This window comes from Bactrocera tryoni, unplaced genomic scaffold (genome assembly GCF_016617805.1).
Source record: "Bactrocera tryoni isolate S06 unplaced genomic scaffold, CSIRO_BtryS06_freeze2 scaffold_25, whole genome shotgun sequence".
NCBI classification, from domain to species: Eukaryota; Metazoa; Arthropoda; class Insecta; order Diptera; family Tephritidae; genus Bactrocera; species Bactrocera tryoni.
In genome coordinates this window covers 32,017,626-32,035,643 of record NW_024395977.1, presented here as the reverse complement: position 1 = coordinate 32,035,643, position 18,018 = coordinate 32,017,626, and the positions used below count along the sequence as shown (strand labels likewise).

General features: G+C 35.8%; 1 protein-coding gene across 2 annotated transcripts in view; it reads left to right on the top strand.

The window, feature by feature from the left end:
• Window positions 1-16,157, top strand: part of LOC120780557 (mothers against decapentaplegic homolog 6) — a 45,017-nt gene extending 28,860 nt beyond the window's left edge. Inside the window, exons 3-6 of one of the 2 annotated variants that reach the window (XM_040112814.1) lie at window positions 1,128-1,199; window positions 14,545-14,754; window positions 14,831-14,981; window positions 15,047-16,157. In XM_040112814.1, the coding sequence (XP_039968748.1) occupies window positions 1,128-1,199; window positions 14,545-14,754; window positions 14,831-14,981; window positions 15,047-15,212 (599 nt within the window). In that variant the 3' untranslated portion in view covers window positions 15,213-16,157. The remainder of the gene's footprint in view (window positions 1-1,127; window positions 1,200-14,544; window positions 14,755-14,830; window positions 14,982-15,046) is intronic. The other variant, XM_040112815.1, reaches the window with a different exon arrangement.
• The last annotated feature ends 1,861 nt before the right edge of the window (window positions 16,158-18,018 follow it).

Here is an 18,018-nt window from a genome sequence, read left to right as displayed (position 1 = left end):
ATACATTTAAATTATTGTTGAATTATGATTATTTAAGAATAACAAATGAATTACAAACTGTCAAATAATCAGTGTTACCTTATCGACATCATTTGTAATAAAGTGAACTGATTATACCCCAAATACGAGAATCAACAACCTATAAAAAAATAACCGTGGTCGGTCCAACACCGGGGTGTACCTTCAGGCCGCTTAAATTTTTTGTATATTTTTTTATTGTTTATCAACGATTATGTTTCCTGTATTTAGGGTATAAATTTCTTTATATTTTTTTTTGTTTTAGTTTGTAAAATATTTTAATATGGTAACACTGATTATTTGTCAGTTTGTAATTCATTTGTTATTCTTAATTAATCATAATTCAACAATAATTTAAAGGTATATTAAAAGCTATTTTTGCAATATATTATATAAAATAAATGTGTACAAATGAATTAGTGATGTGTTAGTGCATATAAAATTGAAAAATATAAGTGCAAAATTAATTTTATATATAGAAAATATGTAATTAAAATATTGCAAATTTTCAACTTTAAACGCGAATATCTGGAAAACTATAAGCTTCCTGCGGCTATATTCGTGATCTGGAGAGTCTCCTCTATCCGACCATACCCATTTTATTCCCGAAATCCTGGGACGGTATACTAAAGCCGACCCGAGTTCGCTACCCAATATATTGTATATTTTATACATGAACACACTTCGCCCAAACCAATGGTTCAAATTATAGGTAAAAGCTGGATAGAAGGTCTTTGATTTTCCATCGATATCTTTTTAAAATTGTCTGGACCATAAACACAACTATTGGTTTATTGCTTGTGTAAGTGACGATTATAGTCAATAAGTAATAATTTTTTCGTAAAGTTAAAAAAGTTATTTTCGATTATGCTAATCATACAAATTAATTAAGTTACTTTTCCTATTACTTGATTATATGGAAGAATAAAATTAAGTCTTAACTCGTTCGAACAAGAATTTTTACCGATCAAAATAGAAATATATTAGGCTCTTTTCCTGTTATTTTTTTTTTTTGAAAGTTTCGATTTCGGTAAAATGATTAGTATGATAATATTACTTTACATATTTATATATCCATCAAATTAAATTTGGAATATATTTTTTTACAGAAGAAGACTGCGCCAAAATATTAAGCAATACCAACTTTTCGACCAAAAAAATCACAATCACTGATGTTAAAGGTAAAATAATTTACTAAATTCCCAAAATTAAGCGAATAACTTTCCTATATTTGAGTCTAGCTATGATTTTATTTTAATTCTAACCCTCTCATGCTCGACGCTGCCTATAGGCAACATTGTACTCATGCTATTATAACTCCAGTTATTCTTATTATTTTCGATAACGGTTTTTTGTGCAGTAGAATAAGGTTTTGTGTATGCATATACTTATCAAGTATTAACGAAAAAGTCTTGTAATTGTTCAATTGTTGCGCTTATTGTCTCTGTGTCTACACGTGATCACAATTTTTTATTAAATAGCCTATGCAAAATAATTAAATAAAAAGTTGAATAAAACAGTTTTTGTGCTATATAGTAAGTGATTATTGGAACTAAATAGAGGTAAGGGATTACAATTATAGGCAAACAAATTAATTCAAGTATGACCTCAGTACTTTGTGAAACACGACATTGCCTATATGCAACGCCCTGTAACTCTCAAACTAAGACTCCTAGGACTTTGAAGTTTTGGTCGGTTCATATTAAAGTCGCGATTAAAACATATCTGTACTCAAATATTTTTTAGCATCACTCATTTTATTTCGGGCATGGGAGGGTTAAAAGTTTCATTTATAATAGTTAACTTAAAATTAGTTTCTATTCGTTGGAAATTTCATTGCATCGTAATAAAATAAACAAATGTAGGTGTAGCTTGAAGAGCGGGGATATATTTGCAGGTGTTGACAAAATATATATTAAAATTTTCAATTAATTCAAAGTGTATTATTCAACGACCCCTTTAAAATATCACCCTCATAATTGATATCTGGGGATCTTATATTTTGGGTCATATACTCATTTAGTTTCTTTACTGCATTTTGCGTCGTGTCTACGTTATTTATATCTAAATCTAATGGCTTGCAGTTTCATCTTATCCGTTTTAATTGTGCTATTTGTTCACTATAAATTATTAAATAAATGTGTAAAAACTATTTAGTGATAGTTCACACGAACATAAAAAGCTTTTTCTAATCTTAACTAAATTTTTTATAATTTGATTTGCGAGGACAATTTAGATCGGCTAGTCCTAGTCCAATTTGATCTTGAGGTATACTTAGATAGCAAATACATACATATGTAAATCATGTAAGATGTTTCAAGATGCTTCTTACACGATCGACCATATAGAGTGGTGATAAAAGGTATTCACTGTTCTACTTCTTTAAAGAAAATAAATAATAATATTACATTAGGTCATAAAGTAAAAAACGTGTCTAATGTTAAAACCAGACTAATCAAAAATTCTCATTAGTGATCTATTCGGCGCCAACATCAAAGAAATCTATGACAAATAACAACGTTGAATAAGCTTATTCTAATGTTTTAAAAAATTATGTCATAAATGAAAAAAATTGAACAGTTATTATCAAAACGAATCAAATTAACTATCACACTATCTAATATAATGTCTCTACTTGGTAATAAGCTTTACAAGTGAATTTAAGATCAGCAATATAGAAAGTCATGCAGTCATATGTAGAAGTTCACGCAAGTAAGAAAATTTCTCTGACCGTCATTCACTTGGTAGTGGCTAGAAACGATTATTTTACATACGGCTCAAGCAGCTCACGACTTCCCGCCTTAGACCAAGTATCCTCTGGCTAGCCAAAATACATTCGTTTGACGGCGAGCTAAACAGAGAAGGGGAAAATGGGTTTTAGACCCGCCACGTAAACAACCCTACCAATGAAAAGGAAACAACAGGTGACCCCCCTTTTAATGACGATCCCTGCAAACGTGTTCAGGATTATGATTTGAGGGCATGCACCTGAATGACCGGTCCCTTAATTGGGAAGATGCCGCTGCCCAGCTGGTTGATTTCCTCGTTAGGGTAAAGGCTGACATTATCGCTGTCCAAGAAATGCGATGGACCTAACAAGGACTGGGGCGAGTAGGTCCTTGTGGCATTTACTGCAGTGGCTATATAAAGGAGCGTAAGTTCGATGTTAGATTCGTGGTGGGACAGAGACTCCGTCGCCAAGTATTGTCATTCACCTCGTCTAGCCACAATCCGCATCGAAGCGAAGTTCTTCAGCATATCGCTCATTTACGCCCACGTCACGACGGTAGAGAAGGACGATGTGACCACGGACGCTTGGAACGCACTTATGAGATCTGCCTCGAAACGATGTCAAAATCGAGCTTGGCGACTTAAACGCCAAGGAGGGAAAAGAAGGTATCTTTGGCACAACGGTCGGTAAATTCAGCCTCCACGATGAAATATCCCCGAATGGGTTGAACCACTTCGCCGGGGCCCGAAATATGGTTATCTGTAGTACCAGAGTTCAGCATAGAAAAATTCATCAAGCTACCTGGGTGTCTCCGGATCGAAAAGCCACCAACGAGATCGATCATGTTGTGATAGAAGGAAGACACGTCTCCAGTGTTTTAGACGTTAGACATCCTGACATCGACTCGGACCACTACCTTATTGCAACCAAGTTTCGCACCCGCCTCCGTGCAGCAAAAAACGCACGTCAACAAACACAAGAAAGGTTCGACGTCGAGAAGCTGCAATCACAACAGACGATTTTCTACTCGACTTGCTGGGACGGCATTTCAATCCCTACGTACAGCTGCAACCGAAACCATTGGTTTTCGGAAAATGCAAAAGAACTGGTATGACGAGGAGTGTCGCAGCGGAGAGAAAACAGACTGGACCGTCGCCCCGGGCACAACGTCTTGGGGGCGGCAAACCAATCTTCGCTGTTTTTTAATATTCAGAAAAATACTTCAAAAATTTTTTTTACAAAATGTATTATAAAAGATAAAGAGTTGTACACTCTTCTTCTTCTTCTTAATTGGCGTAGACACCGCTTATGCGATTATAATCGAGTTAACAACAGCGCCAGTCGTTTCTTTTTTTCGCTACGTGGCGTCAATTGGATATTCCAAGCGAAGCCAGGTCCTTCTCCACTTGGTCCTTCCAACGGAGTCGAGGTCTTCCTCTTCCTCTGCTTCCCCCGGCGGGTACTGCGTCGACTACTTTCAGAGCTGGAGTGTTTTCATCCATCCGGACAACATGACCTAGCCAGCGAAGCCGCTGTCTTTTAATTCGCTGAACTATGTCAATGTCGTCGTTCATCTCGAACAGCTCATCGTTCCATCGAATGCGATATTCACCGTGGCCAATGCGCAAAGGATCATAAATCTTTCGCAGAATTTTTCTCTCGAAAACTCGTAACGTCGACTCATCGGTTGCTGTCATCGTCCAAGCCTCTGCACCATATAGCAGGACGGGAATTATGAGCGACTTATAGAGTTTAGCTTTTGTTCGTCGAGAGAGGACTTTACTTTTCAATTGCCTACTCAGTCCGAAGTAGCACCTGTTGGCAAGAGCAATCCTGCGTTGGATTTCCAGGTTGACATTGTTGGTGGTGTTAATACCGGTTCCTAAATAGACGAAATTATCTAGAACTTTAAAGTTATGACTGTCAACAGTGACGTGAGAGCCAAGTCGCGAGTGCGACGACTGTTTGTTTGATGACAGGAGATATTTCGTCTTGCCCTCGTTCACTGCCAGACCCATTTTCTGTGCTTCCTTGTCCAGCCTGGAGAAAGCAGAACTAACGACGCGGGTGTTGAGGCCGATGATATCAATATCATCAGCATACGCCAGCAGCTGTACTTTCTTATAGAAGATGGTACCTTTTCTATTTAGTTCTGCAGCTCGAACTATATTCTCCAGAAGCAGGTTGAAGAAGTCGCACGATAGGGAGTCGCCTAGTCTGAAACCTCTTTTGGTATCGAACGGCTCGGAGAGGCCCTTCCCGATCCTGACGGAGGTTTTCGTGTTGCTCAACGTCAGTTTATACAGCCGTATTAGTTTTGCGGGGTTATCAAATTCAGACATCGCGGCATAAAGGCAGTGTGTCGATTCTCCTTTCACGGGTATTTTCCAAGATTTGGCGCATGGTGAATATCTGGAATCTCCGGTTGTTGATTTGCCAGGTCTAAAGCCACACTGATAAGGTCCAATCAGTTTGTTGACGGTGGGTTGTACACACACAATTTAATAATCTGAATAACAATGAAAAATATTAATTTTTACTCGAATACTCTTAGGTCTTTGAATTTGTCTTATATCTTTCTTAAAAATAGTGATAGAACATAGTGATAGAAACAGTTGAAGCATAGGGCAAACTGTGAGAGCGACACATTGCGACGTAGGAGTGACAAAAAAAACAGTATCTTTATTTTTACTCTGTCGTCGCGACGTGTCACTCTCACAGTTACCCTGTGCTTTGAATGTCACAAATACTTTATTTCTCCAAATTTTCAAAAATGGTATTTAAAAACTCCAATTCGGGCAAAAATTCCTGCAAATTGTGTGAAGAGTGTACAAGATATAGGGCGAAAATGGGTTTTTTCTATGGCTTTTAATAAGATGTCTTGTAAATTTACTCCTAATTTCCTCAAAACCCGTATTGTGAGAGTTTTGGAACTTCAGAATTTGCGTGGCTTCTAGTTCCTAAATTTTATATACTTATTATCGAAGATATTTTGTAAAAATTCACTTTTGTTCGAACCACCTCCTGAAATTTGTAGGTATGTAGATAAAGGGGGGCGGCAGAACATCCTTGGCCCCGGGCGCCTGAAATTGTAGCTACGCCACTGCCCAGAATGTACTCGTACTAAAGTTATGGAGGGAACACTTCTCCAGCCTTCTGAATGGCAGTGAAAGTAGAACGTCAGGAGGAAACGACCCCGTTTCCCCAATCGATGACGATAGAGCAAACGTTCCATTGCCCGACCATGAAGAAGTTCGAATAGCAATTACCCATCTGAAGAGCAACAAAGCGGCGGGGGCCGATGGATTGCCGGCCGAGCTATTTAAACACGGCGGCGAAGAACTGATAAGGAGCATTCATCAGCTTCTTTGCAAAATAAGGTCGGACGAAAGCATGCCCAACGATTGGAATATATGTGTGCTCTGCTCAATCCACAAAAAGGGAGACCCTACAATCTGCGCCAACTACCGTTGGATAAGTCTCCTAAAAATCGCGTATAAGGTTCTATAGAGCGATTGTGTGAAAGATTAAAGTCCACCGTCAACAAACTGATTGGACCTTATCAGTGTCGATTTAGGCCTGAAAAATTAACAAATTGACCACATTTTAACCATGCCTCAAATCTTGGAAAAGACCCGTCAAAAGAGAATCGGCACACACCACCACCTTGTCGATTATAACCCTGATTTTGACAGGGATGCCGCTGTGTCTGAATTTGGTATCCCCGCTGTGTAAACTGACGTTGAGTAATATCAAAAACTCAGTATAGGGAAGGACCTCTCCAAGCCGTTCGATACCAAACGTGGTTTCAGACAAGGCGACTCCCTATTGTGGACTTCTTCAATCTGCCGCTGGAGAAAATAAGTCGAGCTGCAGAGCTTAATCGAGCAAGTACAATCTTCTATAAGAGAGTACAGCTTCTGGCGTATGCCGATGATATTGATATCATTGGCCTTAACATCCGCGCCGCTAGTTCTGCTTTCTTCAAACTGGAAAAGGAAGCAAGGCAAATTGGACGAAATATCTCCTATCATGAAACAAACAGTCGTCGCTCTCGCGGCTTGGCTTCCGTTACTGTTGACAGTCGTAGATAATTTCGTCTATTTTTGAACCAGTATTATCCTTTTCAACAATGTCAGTGGCGAAATCCAACGCAGAGTAACGCTTGCTAACTGGTGCTACTTCGGACCGAGTAGGCAATTGAGAAGTAAAGTCCTCTCTCACGTCCTGCCAGTGTTTGATTTCATAGTGGTAGTAAAAGAATCAGATGGAATTTAAATTTGTGTTATATTTGAAGTAGATAAGTGTTGTCCGATTTTCACATTGTGTGATAGGAACGGTTGAGTATACTTATATCACATACAAAATTTGTTTGAAAATGGTCGGGTAGTTTTGTGCATATAGGATTTCATCTAAAAGTAGGCGGTGCCACACCCATTATTAAATTTTTACACCTTATTCTAAAGCTCTTTCCCACCATTTAGGCTGAGAAGTTGAAAGCTCGTGTCGAATTTATTCAGTGAGTTATCGCACTTTCATTAGTTTTCAAGATTACCGTTATATCGTCACCTGAAATTCAAAATAACGTATCATCAAAAAATTCGAAATTGAGTGTTTTATTGATTATGATTCACTACTTCAAATTACAAACATAATATTACATATGTATGTCCAACATTTTCAGGTTCTGCGCTCAGATATGAACCAGTTTTAACCAATATTAAAAATTTGTTTCACTCATGTTCTATTTTATGTCGTGTTTAATTCATGCCACTGTAAATTTCCGAAAATGTTGTTACGTTATTTTGCATTTCAAGTGACGTGGGCGTGGTTATTATCTAATGTTACCTATTTTTACAAAGTGTGAAGAAATTTTAAAAAGACGCCAAGTTTGGTCGAAATAGCTTTAGCGGTTTGGAAGATATGTACTGTAAACCATTTTGAGGATGGGACCATGCCCATTTTTAAAAAAGTCAATACACAGAAATCTCAGTTCGGTATCTAAATTTAGTGCTTAGTTATGCCACTATATAGGTTTTTTAAAGGAGCTTTGTGGGCGTGACAGTGGTCCGATTACGCCCATCTACAATACCGACCTTTTGAGTACTAGGAAACATTCACAGCAAGTTTCATCAAGATATCTTAATTTTTACTTATGTTACAAAGATACTATACATGCATACATACAGAGGAAGCTAATAAAAACGTTATGAAAAAGTATGGTCCACTTTTGCCTCTAGCCCAAAATCCACACCAAGCAGTGACATGTTGTGGATGTACATACGAGTACATATTTGCTTTTAGAAAATCTCATGTGGGATCTCAGAACCCCAAAAGCGGCAATTTTGGCTATTAATAACCCCATCCAGGTGAAAATGTTCTTTATCGCTTAGGATGATATAACTCGAAAAATGCGGCCGTCAAGCTTTTATCATTTTTGAAATATTGTTCAATAATGAAGAGATTTTTCTATCTATTTTTACTAAGCTTAATTTTAAACTTTGCATTAATTTAGAGTTAGGCCGAACCCACACCGGATTAGTCAAAACAGTTTTTGTTGTCTCATACGACAAAATGTCGCTATGTGCTTCGCTAATGTGGGTTAGAGCACAAGACGTTTTTGTGTGACGTTTTGAAAACGCATGTTCGAGCTTTGACTTGTTTGAAGAGCTGTTGTCGAACTTCTTATGTATTTTCATACAGCCAACGCACACCAAATGCGACAAAACCGTATTTGTTGCCGATCAATACATGCCGAGCTACGGCGCAACCCACACCGAATGAAACAGACAATACAAGACAGAAAAACACGTTTCGTTGCTTATAGCTGCACCGTTGTTTTTAATACAAAATGTTATAACTAATCTATTTGCAGGAGTTATGCTTTTGCGGTAGTTTGTATTTTACTTAAAAACTAGAGGACCCGCCCACGTTTTACTGTGGCTGATACATACTTAGGTAGTACTACCAATACCATCTATATGATTTCTATTGGTTAGATTATAAGTATTAGTTAAGGAATAATCGCATTTTTGGTGAAGCAACTTGTGTTAGTTTACAAATAAGTGAATCAAAAAGCATTTCGTGCGTTAAGAAAGAATTGGTTTTTGGCGTAAAAATACTACTGAATTTGGGCTGTGCATCAGTGAAATCAATCGAGTCCAATCGATTTTCAGCCTAGTAGACTGCATATTAAGAAACGGTTCTCAAGCTCAAGAAAGACAAAGCTGGCAAAGTTATGGCATCGAATGATCTCATTTACCAGTTTTAATTGAGAAGCAATTGTGCAGCGTTGATTTAATTCACGATTTTTATCTCCGATGAAATATATTTGTAAAAATTGATGGTTAGCGTCAGGGAGCGGTAACAATGAACCCGCTAGGTGATAAATTTGACCTTGGATCTGTAATATGTATGCAATGTTATAGGAATAAATTTTTCCCTATTCATTGAAAAAACCATCAAATATTCCATGCAATCACCTTAAATGTCGGCATAAATTGATCTCTTATAATTTTTGTAGCGCCGAAAGAAGTCATTTGAAAAGCCGAATTGTACTCTTGTATATGATTTAAAAAATGTTTCGATTCTGGTGATGTCTCAAAAATTAATGATTGTAATGGTTCAGGAGGCGGTTCAAATTCCGGCAATTTTACTTTCCCGTTAGCGCAACACATTCCAGCCGTTTCTCCCGAGAATTTAGCCGCTTCACAATGTGGGCATATAACATCCATCATTCCAATATATCCATGTACATTATAGTCGATTGAAGGGTCGTAAACAAATGCAGCACGGAACATATCTTCCAAAACACGACGTCGTATTCACGTAGGTCTTGCTGAATTTCTTGCATGATGAGCTTCTTCAAATCTATTTCGTGGACGTCGCACTGCAGTTTGTGATACTCTTTGTGACAACACGCCCCGAGCATTTCGAATACGTCGACCTATGTTTGATTTTGGACATGCCGGCACTTTCTTTAAAATAATTTCTTATATGATCACTTCGTTTGAAACACACATAAAGAGTTTTCACTGAATAATTTTCAATAATTATTCTTTTAAAGAGCCGGAATAAAAAAGCAAGCGACCGAAATTGAACGATTCAAATAATTTACAAATCAAAATATTGAAAAACAAAACAAAAAGGAATTGTATGAAAAGTCACTTTTTTGGAAATTTCCAATTTTTCGACTTTTCCTTATGAAAAGTATATGGTTTTTTTTATATCTAACCCTTTCCAGATCCACAGCGAACACTTTCTGATTTCATGAAGATTGGTTCCGCCGTTCTCGAGCGTTAGCGTTACTAACAAACAAACAATAATTTTTACTTACATACATATGTATGTACATATGTATGTATGTAGGTACATATGTATGTATATTAGAGTGGGTCAATTTTTTTCTTGACAAAGCGGTTATCAAAATCGTAAACTACGATGAATTCTAAGAAAATTTGCCCAAGAAACCATGGGTCTAAAATGAAAATCGAGCCTCCGGTTTTTAGCGAGAAAATTTCGTATATTGTATTTTGTAAAAAAAAATCCAATTCCTATTCCACTGTCGATTGTTTGCTTGTTTTGTAGCTATCGAAGCTAATTTGCTCAAATTTGGTATGTGATGTTGTATTTAAGCAGAAAATTCGACAGTACAGAAATTTTTTATAGGGGCGTGGCACTGCCCACTTATGAGTTCATATGCATATCTCTGGAACCACCCCACCGATTTCGTTCAAATTTGGTATACATATTACACAATGCCTACTTAAGAGATATCTGGAAAATGATCGAAATCGGATAATAACCACGCCCACCTCCCATATAACGGTAATTTTTGAAAACACTAAAGATCGGAAATTTTAATAACTGTTGAAGGCAAACATCTTGAGTTTGGTATTCGGTGTTGTATTGCAGCCAGAAAACCAAATCATTCCAATTTCTGTTACACTGTCGATTGTTTGTCTGATTTGCACTTGCTTTTTTTTATTTTATTTGTTTGCTATGATTTTATCAACTTCTCAGAGAAAGCAAAACGCTGATGAATTACTAATAAAACAATTGTTTCCGAAACCATCGCTTTAAATTATTTTGATACAATATTACAGTTAGAAGTTTTTACTCAAGGAAGAAGTGTGTGCCTCTGATTTTCGCGATTCTAACATTTTAAAGCAAAACTTAAGCGTCTTTTAATTATGGAGTCATCTCCTATATCAATTAGTTCTTGTGCTAAAGATATTACATTATCAAATCTCTCGGAATCATATTTGAAGCATATGTCAGATCCAAATTTTAGTGCTCTTGGTTTGCCAAGTGATTTACACGAACTAAACTTACCAACTTGCCGCGATGTTTTAAAATATATTTTTTTTTGAGTGGTCGGTCTAAAAATAGAAATAAAATGTTTTCGTACGCATCTTTTACTCCACAAGTGGCGGATAAATTGATTGAAATTTGGAGCAAATTGAATATTGGCATAATGACGAAGAAAACCGTAATAAACAAGCTGAAAATCTTGCTGAATAAATATTTTAAAAAAACAAAAGGCACGTTTACATCTAAAAAATACACCGCATTTATCAAGACTATGAACAACTTATTCTATATTGGAAAATGCAAGTGCGATTTACAAAGAAATTGTTGCTCATGTGGTTTGATGCCTGATCATTTACACGAATTTTTGACTGATCAGCATACCGCGAGGAAACTGACAATTCCAGCGGTCCTGGCGGATGTTGTTGATTTGGATTTGGCTCCAACAGCTACTGAATTTAAGAATTTTAGCAACGTTTGTCATGAAAGTTTACGTACCTATGTACTTTAATGTTAAGTATTACAACTCGGTAATATATGGCAGTTCACTCTTATGTAAATATATTTATTCAACGCAATATTTACCACAAAATCTGCGCGAAATTGTAAATAATGTTGTTCAAAATAACTCACATTTTGCACATTCAGAAAATGTTCTACTAACAATGCTTTTTGATGCCAGAAAGGAAGTGCGCCAGAGGGCTTTAAAAAAAATTTTGTACTATCGTGAAAAACTTTACGACCCAACAAAATTAAGAGCTTACAAAAAACCAACTATAAATTTTGACTGCACTGGTTATGTTGAGATGATAAACTTAGATAACAATAGCATTTTGTCGGAGCCGCCCTTCACTGCAAACATACCCTATGACCATTTGCTCGAATACATAGAATTTGACAATCCTCCACTTCTGGATCCACAAATTCCTCCACATATTCAAGGAACCGAGCGCTTTGTGCAACTGCTGACTAGCGTTTCACGTCGAACTATAGAAAAAAATCGCGATGGTGTTATGGCAGTCACGGTTGCAAGTCGAAACGCAACATCTAGGATGGACAGCAAACAAGACCTTAAAACTAATTAATTCTGAACTTTAGAAGTATATTATATTTTGTTTGGCCCTTAACAGTTAAGTTTTTGCTTTATATATAGATATAAAATGATATTGTTAACTGCAATACGATTTCGCGGAAGATGAAAGCTATTAAAGTTTGAATTTTATTTATTATTATTTTAATTTTTATGGGTGGATAGGTAACATATACACACACCGACCACAGCGGCCAACGACCATACCACGCTGAATACATCGGTTCTCGTCCGATTTCATTTCATTTATTGAAAAAAAAAAACTAAATGAAAAGTTTCTCGTTAAAAACCGGAGGCTCCGTTTTGATTTTAGAGCCATGGTTTCTTGGGCAAATTTTCTTAGAATTCATCGTAGTTTACGATTTTGATAACCGCTTGGTGCATTTTTTTTGCTCCATACAAATTGACCCATTCTAATGTATATACATATGTACATCCAAAATAAAACGTTTGTATGGGAAAAAGAAAAGGGCTGTTTTTAGGGGGTTTCCGGCAACTTTCGTAATTTTTTCTTACATAAGAACCTTCTCCTAATAATAACAAATACAACAAAAAAAAATCAGCCAAATCGGTTCAGCCGTTTATGAGTGATGAAATTACAAAGAAAGTGGCATTGATTTTTATATATATAGATTAAATGTTTTATTAAAAACAGCAAATATTCGAATGTTGACAACACCTGCATCCTTGTGGAATTCCGAAATTTTCTCGGATGCATTATCAGTTCAGAAATCAAATGTGTAGTATTATTTTCTGAATCGCGCTTCTGGTTGTACTGTGCATCCGTCTATTTTATTTCTTTCATTTCGTTCACAAAACTTTAATTATTGAAAATATTCGTTTCCTTCTTTTTATACTCTCGCAACAAAGTTGCTAAGGAGAGTATAACAGTTTTGTTCACATAACGGTTGTTTGTAAGTCCTAAAACTAAAAGTGTCAGATATAGGGTTATATATACCAAAGGGTGACGAGTAGAGTTGAAATCCGGATGTCTGCCTGTCCGTCCGTCCGTCTGTCCGTGCAAGCTGTAACTTGAGTAAAAATTGAGATATGATGAAACTTGGTACACTTATTTCTTGGCTTCATAAGAAGGTTAAGTTCGAAGATGGGCAAAATCGGCCCACTGCCACGCCCACCAAACGGCGAAAACCGAAAACCTATAAAGTGTCATAACTAAGCCATAAATAAAGTTATTAAAGTGAAATTAGGCACAAAGGATCGCATTAGGGAGGAGCATATTTGGACGTAATTTTTTTGGAAAACTGGGCGTGGCCCCGCCCCCTACTAAGTTTTTTACATATCTCGGAAACTACTATAGCTATTTCCACCAAACTCTACAGAGTCATTTCCCTCAGGCATTTCCATATACAGTTCAAAAATGGAAGAAATCGGATAAAAACCACGCCCACCTCCCATACAAAGGTTATGTTGAAAATCACTAAAAGTGCGTTAACCGACTAAGAAACAACGTCAGAAACTCTATATTTTACGGAAGAAATGGCAGAAGGAAGCTGCACCCATCTTATGGATCAAAAACCATATCTCAGGAACTAATCAGCCGATTTCAATGAAATTCGGTACATAATATTTTCTTAACACCCTGATGACGTGTACGAAATATGGGGGAAATCGGTTCTCAATCACGCCTTCTTCCAATATAACGCTATTTTGAATTCCATCTGATGCCTTCTCTGTATATACATTAGAAACCAATGATGATAGCGGAATAAAACTTTACACAAATACGGTATTTAAAAAATATGTAAATGACGGATAATGAAATCTCGATTATCACTTTATCGTGCGAGAGTATAAAATGTTCGGTGACACCCGAACTTAGCCCTTCCTTACTTGTTTCGTTTTATTTTAATGCCCACCAAGCGAGACAAAAAGTGTCTTATTAGTCAAAGACGTTTTTGACTAATCCGTTGTGGGTTCAGCCTTATCAACGCTTTACTTCATAAATGGCGACAAATCTAAATTTTGCGTTAATTTTAAAACACGTTCAGTAGACATACTTGAGCTTGATTTACATAGTTGTATATACTACAGAGCGAAAGAATCAGAGATAAAATTGTGATATATTAATATCCATTTCCAGACTGTAATATAATAATGTGAGAATAATGTTATGCACCAAATTAAGTTGAAATTGGCTGGATAGTTTCTTTTATACAGGATTTCCACCTAAAAGGTGCCCAGTGCTATGCCCATTGTTAAATTTTTACGTCGATAAAGACCTTAAGCACCAACTTTGCATTGAAAATTAATGGTTTGGACGTATTTATTTACAAAGTGGTCTATATTATTCTATTATATATATATATATATTTTATTATTTATATTCAGTAAATTCAGTTAATTTTTGACATTGCTTTTTAATTTAATATTACAGATCAAAACTCTTGGTGCCAGGTAGCATACTGGGAGCTAAATGAACGCGTTGGAAATCGTTGTTCTGTTCATAAACCTTTTGTGAACATTTATGCAGATGGAAGGGGAAATAATAACGACAGTCAGGATTTTTGTTTAAGAGATTTGACTGCAGATAAGACCACACCACCTCGAGAGGATGTTGAATGTACTCGACAAAAAATTGGTTTTGGTAAGTAGGAAGTATATTCCTATACTACAATCTAGTTCTATCTTATTTGTTTATTGTGTTTTCACATATTTTATAGGTCTTATATTAAGTCAAGAGCCAGATGGAATTTGGCTTTACAACCGCTCTATGGCCCCCGTTTTTATTTTATCACCAACCTTGAATGAAAGCTTGTCATGCGTTTATAAGGTGACACCAGGAGATTGCCTTAAAGCTTTCGATATTAATAGGTAAATATCTTAAAACATATTATGGCATTTGAAATTTCCATCTTACATATTCACTTTTTTACCAGGGCTCAATCGCTGATTTGTTCTTCACAATTTCCTGGCGCAGAACTGGGTCCAGTAAATACGCGAAGTATCTGCATTAGTTTCGTTAAAGGTTGGGGTAAACACTACAAACGGCAAAATATTATGAAATGCCCTTGCTGGCTTGAAATATTTTTTACACAGCGGTGACATCCTATTGCTACTAAATTTAAAATCAAAAATTACAGAAATTTCAGATTAATCTTAAATAAGTACGAACCCTTTATTAAAAAAACGAAGTCGAACACCGTTACACAACAACTATATCATAATATAGCATAATATAGTCAATTTATCTGCTATTGCCTATTTTCGTCAGTGTCGCAATTACGAATTATGGAATGATCTAGCTGTTGCAAGGCATACGTACTGGACATGCGTATGCAATACATTTAAATGGAGAACATTGTCATATACTTGGAATTAATTAAGGCAAGCCACGAAAAAATTAAGATAGGAAAGTCCTGTGATTAAAATACTTACGATAGTTAGGAATTATTATTATTTGAGTATGTTTTATATTTTAGTAAACTGCATCTGAAATGAAAGTAACATAAGTTATCGAAAATAACGCGAGCGTTGATCGCTTTTAGTGCCTAATTAAAATTGATGCAGACTAAACTTAAGCAAGAATAGTGTTCGAAATTGTACATGTGTATACGTACATATTTACTATTTAAATTCTATCTTTATAGCACATACATACAACCATAGAAACATACATATAATATATAGTATATATATATATATATATAAATTGCTTGTTTTAATCAGCATAAGTAGTAAAGGAGGACAAAAGTAGAAAAAAAAATTTGCCTGAGGCAGTTTCAATAAGAGATATAAAGATAAAAGCAAAGACTTAATTGTTTATATTTAGACAAATCACATACCTGCTTACTTACTTAAGTTTATACATTATTTTGTATGCGCATATTGCACGTACATTTATATATTATTAATAAATACATATGGATGTGTATCCAGAACCATTGGCATACATATGCATAATACAGTAAGTTAACTTTTCTCACAGAGATCAAAAATTATAATTTTGGTATTTATGTATATTAAAATAAAAAATTGTGGAAAGATGTATATTGTTTTATATATTTTATTATTAAGACTTTGCAACCACCAAATTTTACAGAGGCTCACAATCAAATGAGATATGGTATTATATTGGACCTGTAAATGAAAGGTACTTATGTGGCAACGCACAGTTTTAGATGAAAATTTGCCTTTTTATGTTAGATTATATAGCCGACTTTGCAATTTGTGGAAACTTCTGACTTTTTATTGTAAGTACGGTTCAATTTGCGAGACATCTTAAGAGTATCCTTTTCAAATAGTAATGTGGGCTAAATAGGCAATATAAATATCTGTTACTGTAGTTGACGTTATATAATATATGGCTGTTAACACCTAAGTTATCTGAACATATTAACTTGAACAAACTGCAGTTAACTGAAGATATATATTGATATAGGATGCGTTCGTGAAGGCAACTACGATAGCAGTGTAGCAAAGTAATGTCTCACGTTCTATGTATAGCCAATTTTTAGACGCAATATATGCAAAAATCGGTGTTCGGAGCAGCTCCTTTCACGATGGAACTACCAATAATGAGTAGCATTAATCTTAAGTTATTATTTATACTTAAATTAACTAAATTTATACGCACACATATGTATATTCCACCCACTGTGGTGAGAAAACATTGTAAATATTTAATATTAATTGTTATCTGGTCACTCTAATTTTGCATATCCACCGCAGCATTACTCGTTATTCTAATTCCTCATTTCCCTTTATCCCTTATTTTATTTATACATACATACATGTGAGAACAATTAAGCTTAGCTTTGCCTAAGCCTAGCATCATAGTTAGTTCGCTTTTTACATTCGATTCCTGCACACGCATTATTTTCTAGTTCGTTTCTTATATTCGCTACCTGCAGACTCATTTATTTGCATTTCACCTTTTAAACCACCAGCCACGTAACTTTGCACTCGTTGTATTGTATATATTAATAAATACTTTTGAAAATATATATCGTTGTTGTTTTATATCGCGTTTCGAAGCTATCAAAAAAGCTTGGTAGCTCAACAATTTGGTGACCCCGACTTGATCGCTGCGTGTGTTTATTAGTGATATAGTTAAACTTAACTTTAAATTTCAAACTATTAGTTCGTGCGCCACCGCGCCAGTTTAAAATTAGTGGACATATTTTACAGTGAACAATCGATAAATCAAATCGATAATATAAAGTAACTCAAGCAAAATGGGAAGAAAGTTGGTCAATAAACGAGTCACTATCGTGGGAATTATTAGCTGCATTTTTAGAACATCGATGTCGTCCCCTCGAGAACGTAGAGCATGCATTACAAACACAAGCTGAAACATTTGGTAAAACCGGAAAAGCCGTGAGTACACATCAAAGAAAATCCTTTGTTGCTTCAAATAGCTTACTGGGTGTTTGTGTATTATGTGGAAATGCTGAACATTTAATTTATAATTTCCAAAGCTTTTTAAATCTTTCGCCTAACATTCGCCAGAAAGAAGTTAAGAAACTTTTACTATGTCTAAACTGTTTAAAGAAAGGCCATCTTGTCGAAAATGTCATTCAAAGCATCACACGCTTTAACATTTTAATCATTTACCATCAGCTAATGGTCACGAATTACCATTAATAGATACCAAACTCTGTTCAAGCTAATGTCATGACTGCAACGCTGCCCACGCAGCCTGACATCTCTGCTTCCCGATCTCCATCTGATGTTGTGCTTTTAGCTAATGCAATCGTTTTAGTAAAGAATCGTGCCGGAACTTTCGCACCTTGTCGCTCACTTTTGGACCCTGGCTCACAGATTCACTTCGTCACAAGTCGCTTCGCAAACCAACTTCAGCCGCATAAATCCAAATCCTTCGGTTCGGTTTCTGGAATTGGAGATGCAA